The 10,060-nt window shown below is 36.0% G+C and overlaps 2 protein-coding genes across 2 annotated transcripts; both read left to right on the top strand.

Annotated features, from left to right (window-relative positions):
* Positions 1-225: 225 nt before the first annotated feature.
* Positions 226-4,032, top strand: tmem141 (transmembrane protein 141). The gene is made up of 5 exons (XM_081364844.1): positions 226-374; positions 1,240-1,306; positions 1,763-1,846; positions 1,984-2,091; positions 2,941-4,032. Exons 1-5 carry the CDS (start codon positions 321-323, stop codon positions 3,012-3,014), a joined length of 387 nt encoding a protein of 128 aa, XP_081220970.1. The 5' UTR covers positions 226-320; the 3' UTR covers positions 3,015-4,032.
* A 146-nt stretch (positions 4,033-4,178) lies between these two features.
* Positions 4,179-9,858, top strand: slc25a35 (solute carrier family 25 member 35). The gene is made up of 5 exons (XM_081365713.1): positions 4,179-4,829; positions 5,360-5,425; positions 5,706-5,858; positions 8,047-8,181; positions 8,362-9,858. The coding sequence occupies exons 1-5, from the start codon at positions 4,458-4,460 to the stop codon at positions 8,530-8,532; spliced, it is 897 nt and encodes a 298-aa protein (XP_081221839.1). The 5' UTR covers positions 4,179-4,457; the 3' UTR covers positions 8,533-9,858.
* The last annotated feature ends 202 nt before the right edge of the window (positions 9,859-10,060 follow it).

Genomic DNA, 10,060 nt, shown 5'->3' with positions numbered 1-10,060 from the left:
AAGATGATACCAAGTACGATCACAAACCAAACTCACATAAACAAATGGAGTACCTCTGACAGTTCATATGTTTCCTTAGTAATAAATAAAACAAATGTTTGTGATTATTTTATTGGTCCCTTTATCAATGTGTTCGTGTTGATAAGTCTAATGCATTAACGTCTCCAGTCCATAAGAGGTCACTGTGAGAGAATCTGTATCTGTTACTTCTTTCACATTTTCTTCGCTGCACATGCGGAAATTACACAACAACAAGTGAAGTTGAATAAACCCTCTATGGTCACACCAATTTGGAGGTTACAGTCCATAATTGTAGCGGGATGGTTAACCTTGGTCTCACTAAAGTTGATGATGCGGTTGCTGCAAAGCACCCGGTGCGTGTGTTTTATATTGTAACACTATATTTGAGTTTATAACAGTCTGCTTTAATGGAATAACCTATAGTCTGCAGTCTGACTATGATATTTTCACCATTCATAGAGTAGCCTAGTGCGGGGCTAGCTGTCACACTTTTTACTCACGTGAATATCTCTCATCCATTACTTTATGTATAGACGCATATGAAAAGAAAGACATTATTTTACATCAGGAAAGATTTTACAGTTCATTTAACAAAATGGTAACCAGCAGTTTGACAATTTAGAAATTTGAGAAGAATACATTTTTATTCTATGATGCCCACTAACAACCTGTTGGCTATTTAAAATGTGTTGAATAGCTTTCCTGCTGTAACGTTATATAGTCAACATACAAAACACACTTCTTGTTCCAACTATTTTGTTGACATTTAAAAAAACACACACAAAAAAAAACACATTGTTTTGCTTTCACATTTCAACCTCTTAACCTTCATTATATATTTGATTTATCTGAATGTGTCATTCATTGTTCAATTCGCCAGTCTGTCTGTCTGTCTCTGTCTCTCTGTCTCTGTCTCTCTCACCCCGAATTCACAACTACTGCATGTTTTTGGATTGTGGGGGAAATCCATGCAGACAGGGAGAGCATGCAATCTCCACACAGAAAGGGGCCCTAAGTCTAAAACAAAGCTCATTTAAGATGGTTTAAATAAGATGCCTGAAACTGTCATTTAAGACTACTGACAGAGAAAACAAATGTATGCTACTGGGCTTTAGACTAAATTGATGAATATCCACTGTGACAACTAGCCCCAGTCTTCCCTACAGTGTATGCTTCCATCTTAATAATTCCATGGTGATTATATTTCACTGTCCTCAGGGTTTGCAGCAGTACGCCGCCTGTCAGTCTTACGCCTTTATGAAAGGCACAGCAAGCTTCATACTGGGTTAGTGTCATACTCGCATTAAGAAGTGGTTATGTCTGAACAATTTAGTGTTTGTGAAAGTAAATGACAAATGAGATGATATCTCTTTTCAGTATATCTTCCGTTTACACAGCAGTAGATTTTCTCTTTCTTTACATCAGTTTCATTGTGTATCAGATTTTTACTTAGAAAAAAACACCCTTGTAATCTTACGTCTTCTCTAGAGATTCAGAAAAAATCTCAACAGTGTATCATACTATACTGTTTTTATTTTTCATAAGGACTTTCAGGAGAAACATTTAAGACAAAGTTACTTTTATTAAACACACCTGCTGTGACAACCCCATTAGGCTATGTCCTGGAGCTGTGAAAAAAAATCTATATTTGATTTTATTTACTTTATTTTATTTTACTAATTGTGTTTTTTTTTTTTTTAATCCTTTGGCTTTGGGTGAAAATGTAACTATCCTCAACCAGGCACAGCAGGTTTATTTTTTGCACAGCGAGTACTTCAGACAAGAATCCCATATCCCCTTAAGTGGAACCTTCTATTATCTATTGGTAAGTCTGATGCATTTTTTGATGCATCATACAATATAGATTTTTTTTTTCATAAACATGATGTAGGTTTAATTAAAAATGATATAAAGAAAATAATTTGTGTGATGTTAACTATTTTTTTCTTTTGGTCTTTACAGCTTCCTCCTCAGTATTCAGCTATACAGTGACTCGCTGGGAAACCATGAAATGCTCAGACTTGTGGTTATATCTTGAGACAGGAAGTGTTCCTGACAGAAACTCTCCTAGTAAGCATTTTGTTGTTTGTATCTGCCATCTCTCTCTTCTTATACCAACCATGCATGTTAAAATAGTTATTTGGCACCATCTTGTGTCTGAAAACTGGAGGACCTTTAATACAGAAGCAAATGTTACTTTTAATCGACAAGAGACAAAAGAAGACATATTGTGGCTATATATGTAAGCTATATAAAGAGTTGAAAATTTAATTGTAGATAAATAATTGTATATAAATTGTTTTTGCTTGGTCGTTTTTTTTTTTTTTTTTTTTTTATTGGTTCTGGATTCATTTTCTTTTCTTATTCTTTTATGATGATCCATTTCTATTTATCAAAAGAATTTGTAGATTTTTTTTTTGTCAAAACAGTATTTCATGTCTACTTAATTTAGTACAAGCTTAAAAAATAAAAGTCCCTTATTGGCATAAATGGTTTCATGAAGAATGTTCCACATCCATGGAACTTTTCCACTGCGCAAAAAATTCACAGTGGAAAAAGGTTCTTAAGATTATTCAAATGTTCTTAACAATAAGAAAAGAATGGTTCTTTTAAAAACTAAGTTATAAGGCAAAGGTTATTTTTGCGGAAAATAACAAAAATATTTTTTTCGCCCCCTTGCGGAACCTTTTTATTTAAGACTACCCATGTAAGATAAGTCAGCCTGTCATCACAAAATTAACTTTTCAGGGTGAAACAATCCCACAATCCTTCTGCTTCTTATCAGGGTCTTTAGCACACTGTCAGTGTTTATTTTATGATAATGACTGGCTGACTGTACATTTGTAATGTAAATTGTGTGGCTACTTTTGGACTTCATGATGGAGGAATCTGACCATTGTTTCTTTATTATTCACTTAGAGGAAGAACCACAAACTCCTGCAACACCTGTAGAAGATCCCAAAGTCACAAGATATGGGGATGTGCTGGAATAAGCTAAAAGAATTGTACCTTTGTTTGCATAATAGATATACGAATATGAAATAGTACACTAATGTTGATGTAAAGAGAATAAAATATTCTCTCTCTCTCTCTCTCTCTCTCTCTCTCTCTCTCTCTCTCTCTCTCTCTGTGTGTGTGTCAAGAAATAATTGATTAACTGATTTAGGATTGTTTTGCTTTTCTTCTCTTCTCTTCTGGTTAACACAATCAAATGTTCTATGAAAATAGTGTATATAGCCATCTAGCATGATGAAGCTGAAATAAATCATTTTGGTTTTAGTTAGCCAGTTTTCATTTAGAAGATCTTAATCAGTCCATCAGGGAAGGATCTGTCATCCTGCAACTACATTACACATCAGTTGTACCAAGTCCTTTGAGATACTAAAGACAGAGGCACATTTTTGTTCCTTTATGTAAAGAAACAATTCTGTATCTCAAATGGACAGTATCATGGTGGGTTTGTGCCATTTTAAGTACACAGAGGAGCTTTTATTCTGAGAGTAAACTGGCAAAAATGTTGAAAAAGACTTGGAAAGATGAGAAGGGCAGAGGAACAAAAGGACAGCTTGAAAGGGTTTCAACTGTAATTTAAGTAATATGGATCATTATAATATTAATGTGGCTTTGTCCTATACTTGTTATTTTGTACATTTTAATTTATAAGTTGGTAACATTAGTAGATGTTACTGTTAAGCACTGTACTTTTTATGGAAAAATATTTACTAGTTTGAACACTACTTTGTTCTCTTTACATCAACATTAGTCTACTATTACATATGTATTAAACATTAATAATGAACATTTGTTTACACATTATTTTAATGTTTCCCTGTTACAATGTCATTACACAAATTATATTGTACAGTACTGAGTAATATTAATTCACGTAGGCTACTTACTGTAGGGTTAGATTTTGGTTTAGGGTTAGTTGCTTGTAATAATGCATAATTTGCTGTTATTACTTTAGTAGTATGTAACGAACATTAAATAAAGTGTTACCGAATATTCTTTACAGAGGGGGGCTTTGTGAAATGACACAGTTGGAGTGCGCATCAACCGCCTGAAGGTGTCACTTGATGTAATTTACAAACCGTCCAATCACAAGACATGTAACAAAGGATGGGGCCAATGTCTTTGTTTTGATTGGTTAAAAGGCCGTATTGGGATGATAGACGAACCCTGGCGAATGCAATCTGACGTTCATACTCAGCAAAATGTCCACGCGCATCGCATGACTGGGAGGAGGGTTATAGAAGATACTTCTTCTGCTTCTTAAAAATGGCACTGTAAAATTATTTGTCAGTTATCCTAACAAGTAGGCTACTTTATTATTATATGTTCTAATATTCAGAGGGCTGCTAAAATAGGCCTTCTTGTTGAAAGTCAAACTAAACAGCCTTTCCATCACCGGTTTCCGGGCATTACGCGATTGAAACATGGATTTCGTTCTCGGCGGCGTCGCTGCGTGTGGCGCTTGTTTTTTTACAAACCCGCTGGAGGTTGTCAAAACTCGAATGCAATTGCAAGGAGAGCTAAAAACACGAGGAACCTATCAGGTGTATTATAGGAATGTATTTCACGCCTTTTACACGATAGGCAAAATAGACGGGCTGGCTGGTCTTCAGAAAGGTTTGGTTCCCGGGTTGGTTTATCAGTTTTTTATGAATGGGGTCCGGCTGGGGTCCTTCGCCATCATTGAGTCCTTGGGCTACATTCACACGGACGGAAGGGTCAGCGCTGCAAAGAGCACAGTGTCCGGGGCTATCGCCGGTGTGGTGGGCGCTGTAATGGGCAGTCCTATTTACCTGGTGAGTAACGATCACTGTCTGCGTTTCTGTCTAGTAAATGACGGATTAAGCACGTGTTTAGTGACGACATATTCTGTGATTACTCTGAATATCATGAACATAAGAGTGGAATCACTGGGTGCACGCGCGCAGCAGTAGCCTACTGAAAGAGTTAAAACTAGACAACTACATAACTTAGCGCAAAGAGACTGACAGCATCAGTGGAGCGAACGAAACGGATAGTTTCGAGCCTGTGTTCTGATTAGATGAGAAACAGCCTATTAGGATAATAAATTAACTAAATATTTGCAATATATTATTACATAAATTAAGTATTAAAATAAGATTAATATAACACGCAACAATGATAATAGATTTATATTATCAATACGTTACAAATAAATAATTTATAAATTTAATGAGGAATCAATGTTTTCCATGCCTTTGGTTTCCAAACACTGGAAGTAGATGGTGCTCCAAAATGGACAAAAATCACCAAGTGTCTTTAGTTTACCAGCAGGTTACCTACTCTCCATTTGTATTTCTTTCAGGTAAAGACACATCTGCAAAGTCAATCCACTTCCTCTATTGCAGTTGGACACCAGTATAAGCACAGGGTAAGTTAATGGTGACCTCACAGTAACATCTATGATAACATCTTTTTTTTTTATTTTTTTTTTTATGTCATGTGAGAACTTTGATCTTCAAGTTGACCGATCCTAGGGTTGTAGAGATTTTTTGTAATGTTAAATCCCATTGAACTTGTGGTAATGTACTAATACTCAAAGGCAGTTTTGTTTGCATCAATGTTAATTGGAACCAGCTTGAATCTAAAACCACAAACATTTCCTGTTTGTCATAAATTTTATTGTATATCTTTGCTATTCTTTCTGTCAGGGAATGATGCATGCATTATTGGCCATCCACAAACAGTATGGAATTCTGGGTTTGTGGAGGGGAGCAAGCGCAGCAGTCCCAAGGGTCAGTGTGGGGTCAGCTGCTCAGCTCTCTACTTTCTCTGGCTCTAAAGAGCTTATCACTGACCTACAGGTAAGCATATTTCACTTCAACTGGGAGTTATTCACAGTGAGAATAGAAGAGGGGCTAGACCTCTGTTTTTACAAACTGTATTGAAGTGTCTCCTTTAAACTGTAAAGAGTAATACCAGGATCCGGTTGCATAAACCGCCAAGACTAGTCTTACAAGTTAGTCATCAAAAGTAAGTTACATAAAAACATAAATTGGTCTAATTTGATACCGTAGGACTCCCCCAACTAACTGCTTGTTGGTCATACTAGTTCTTAAGACACAGTCTTGACATAATGGCTATTTATGCAACTGGCCCCTTTTAATAAATATGGTTGCCAGTTCCCCAAACACTGACTGTGTAAAGTAGCCTTACCCCCAATTTCCACCGGCTGCGTTACGGCTGCGTTACGGCTCCGGCACGGCGGCGGAGTCAATAGGTTTCCATTAAAGTCAATGAGTGTATTTCCACTGAATGCGGTACAGCTGCGTTCCGACTCCGGCGATCCGCAGCCCTCCGGAGCAGATACGCAGAGCTTCTATTTTTGCCGGATGCCGGAGAGCTACGCAGCACTACAGGGCAGAATGCGCAGGACAGGAAGTCGAGCAAAAAAACAGAACAAACCAAAACAAAATAAAAGATCCGGTTAATTTTCTAAATAAAATACACCGTGATCATGGCGGATCATATTTCCCTACACTACACCTTGAAAACGTCATAATATGCCATTCCTCATAACGTTCTGTTTATAGAAACTATATATCGCGCGATCATACGTGAATTAGCGAGATCTCGTGGGTCCTCGTGACTTCAGCTGTCAGTCATGGACGCAGCCGTTCCGCAACAAATCCGGACCTGGTGGGTATTGACGGACGACGGAGCTGTCACGCAGCGGAGCTGTTCCGCAGCCGTTATGCATCTGGTGGAAATTGGGGGTGAGCGGTCCAACTCAATCATAATGTTTCTTTCTAGGGCAGGACAGGGGCCAATGCTTTAGTAAGTCTGCTTTTTTTTTCTGGGCAGTCAACTCTTAATTAATTAAATTAATTTTTAACATTTCTCAACATTATATTCTCAACATAGAGATTTCCATTTAGCCTTTAAGGACCCCATTAAATCAAAACATGTTTGTAGTCATTACTGCGTGTTTGCTTTGATGTCATCAATATGCTAGCTCGTGCACTCATAAAAGTTGACAAAAAACCCCCCAACTCTTAGAAATACAAATTTATAGTGTCTTTTCATGGAAACTGGATCAAGACTATTGATGTCTTGTTTGACATGGTCATATACATATTTTTGTCCAATAAAATGCTCTCTACAATGAGGATGCACACCGTTGGCATATTCTCTTTATATCAACATTGTATGTTTATGCCACCCTTGGCATAAACATAGCCAAAATTTGATGACTAACTTGTCCTGCCATACCTTCTTGTTTCAAAAGGAAATATATCAACAAAGGAAAGACAGTTGTGTCCTGAAAGACATGTTTAAAGCAAACACCTTGTATTTAGGGCTTTAGGCTTTGCCATGGATATAGTTTAAGCCCATTGTGGAAGTTATTTGACAGTTACTTAATGTTACTACTAGTCATGTTGTCCAGATTGGCGAACAAAAGGTTGTTTTGTGTTTCAGTTTGGAGTAATTTATAAAGCGTAGGAAATGAAAAATGAAAATGGCAATCCCAGCCTATAGTTTAACAACTAGGAAATGGCAAAATATATTGCTTAATGCAGCACAATAACACGATCTAAATACATACAAAAAAAAAAATAATAATAATTTTTGTGCCAAAGGCCAACAAATGATTAAATGGTAATGTAATTCTACTCAAAAGTCATGCGAAGCTGATATATTTTGCTGTAGTAGGCATACATACATGTATTGTTGAGGTTTCTGAGGGTGTCCTCAGAATTGGCAAACCAATTCCAATGGTGTTACAAATCTACAAACTTACTTTAAAGATGTACGAAATGACGCTACAAGTTCAGTTCTGTTAACACCACCAGTTCACAGAAGAGTTTGTGATGTTTACTTACATGGAAAGGCAAGTGTGGGGGGCAAGCAATATCCGTAGTTGATGACAACTGTCATTTTTGAGTAAACTATTCCTATTAAAACTTATCAACTGTTGAAGAAAACACTCCCAATATGAAAGCACTCTCTGTTTTGTTAGTAATCAGTTTCTTTTTCTTTCTGTATTTGTAGGTGTTCTCTGAGGGCAGCTGGTTAATAGCTCTGAGTGCTGGTATGATCAGCAGTGTAGTAGTTGTATTAGCTATGACTCCTTTTGATGTAATCAGCACTCGACTCTACAACCAGCCTGTGGATCATCTTGGCAAGGTGATCTCTTGCCAACTGTCAAGAACATACATACATTTGTTCACAAACTTTTACTGTAATTATTATCAAATTGTGTCCTTGGTTTAATTTACACACTTGCATATATCCAGTTTCACCTACAAAGTGCTAAAACTGGTAAAAGAAGGCCTTTATCTCACTCTCTGTACTTTTCTCATGCAGGGTGTATTGTACAGAGGTTTCATGGACTGTTTCTCTAAGACACTGAAGAAGGAAGGAATGACTGGTTTGTATAAAGGTCTCGGAGCCTCCTACTTCCGCCTCGGACCTCATACCATCATTTCTCTGCTTTTCTGGAATGAGCTGCGTACTTTGTACCATAGCTACAGCTAGCATTTTGCTATTGCCTGCATCAGCAAAATATCAACTTATGTTTCCCTGATTAAAGAAGCAATCAAGCACTAAGGTATGAAAGGCCCTTGCTATATTTTGAATATAGTCAAACAATGCACAGCAGAGTGACTATACTCGCAATATAGCATGGCCTCAAGTGCCTTATTGCTTTTATAAAGCAGTTACTACATATTCAAATATTAAGAACATTTTTTAATAAAACATTATTTTATTAAGCATTAATCTTCAACTGGCAACCTTCAACTAGAAGTACTTTCTGATATAACAGAATGTTGCTATGCAACAAAAATGAGAGCTGGAAGGCTGCATTCAGTACTGTACTGTATGTACACTATAAACAATTATATGATGAATAAGTTATGACAACACGTTTTTAGATTGCTTTAACTCATCAAAATAAGTTACGCAATTTTCAACTTTTTTTAAAAGTTATACAAGAGTCAACTAATCTTTTTAAGTCAGTTTAATGTAATTTAAGTTGAATTGACAATTTAAGGCAGCAACATTTTTTTTTTTTTCCTGTTAGAAGGATGGAACATTTATTTGATCATCATTTTATATATCACACTCCAGCAAAGTTTTGCAAAAGATTTAATGAAAACATTATATTTCTACACTCACTGGTTGAATCAAAGTTACTGTAAGTTTTGTGTGCATTTTGATTATGCTAATTCATTTCCTGAATCCTGATTCTGATTTGGTGACACATGTTCCAAGGGTGTTGACTAAATGATTAGTTATTTTTAAAAATATTGTATATATTTTTACACTTTCCTAAAAGTTAAATGTGATCCACTGGATCAGAATCAGTTTTGTTTTATCGTAGTATAAATCACATGAAGTACTGTAAATGTTTAGTTCTCACACAGAGATTGTGGTAGAATGACTGGAACACAAATAGTTTTTTCATTTTGTGACTGACTTGACAGCTGTAATAATCTTGCTGCTAATCATTAATCATGACTTGAAGGACAAAGACTTACTTTTGAGTAGTTAGAATGAGGTAGCACTCAAGCTGAATGGTTAAAACATAACATCAGAAACAGTCTTTTTGTCTTGTTTGCTGATGCCTTTAAGTGTCCTAGAATATTAGGACAATAAGACACTATTCAATGGGACACAGAATAATGGTCACCATTTGCCTTAATTGTGCTCTACTGAAAGTGTATGAACTTGTGTATGATGCTTTAGAGAAGCTAATGTAACTAATTATCTGCATTAAATTACTGAAGAGCCTTTAAATATATAGGTACATAATTGGTCTGTAACATATGACAGTATATAATTTGAAAATAAATTATTTTTAAAATAATGACTATTCTATTTCCTATAAACATGACAATAACACTGCAACATGTCCTTGTCTTTTAAGTACGAAATACACAACTGATAATACACAAAACATGTTTTCACATTTAATTCACACTTAAAGGACAAGTTCGGTATTTTACACTTAAAGCCCTGTTTACAGATCGTTTCTGATGAAATAGAATGGTTAAGATTAAAA

This window comes from Scardinius erythrophthalmus (genome assembly GCF_964197995.2).
Source record: "Scardinius erythrophthalmus genome assembly, chromosome: 5".
NCBI classification, from domain to species: domain Eukaryota; kingdom Metazoa; phylum Chordata; class Actinopteri; order Cypriniformes; family Leuciscidae; genus Scardinius; species Scardinius erythrophthalmus.
This window is presented reverse-complemented; position numbering and strand designations above follow the sequence as displayed.

Coding starts and splice junctions, on each gene's coding strand:
- tmem141 (XM_081364844.1), top strand. CDS start 321: ATGGTTAACCTTGGTCTCACTAAAGTTGATGATGCGGTTGCTGCAAAG. Junction 1,847..1,983: donor GAACCTTCTATTATCTATTG/GTAAGTCTGATG, acceptor TGGTCTTTACAG/CTTCCTCCTCAGTATTCAGC. Junction 2,092..2,940: donor TCCTGACAGAAACTCTCCTA/GTAAGCATTTTG, acceptor TTATTCACTTAG/AGGAAGAACCACAAACTCCT.
- slc25a35 (XM_081365713.1), top strand. CDS start 4,458: ATGGATTTCGTTCTCGGCGGCGTCGCTGCGTGTGGCGCTTGTTTTTTT. Junction 4,830..5,359: donor TGGGCAGTCCTATTTACCTG/GTGAGTAACGAT, acceptor TATTTCTTTCAG/GTAAAGACACATCTGCAAAG. Junction 5,426..5,705: donor GACACCAGTATAAGCACAGG/GTAAGTTAATGG, acceptor TCTTTCTGTCAG/GGAATGATGCATGCATTATT.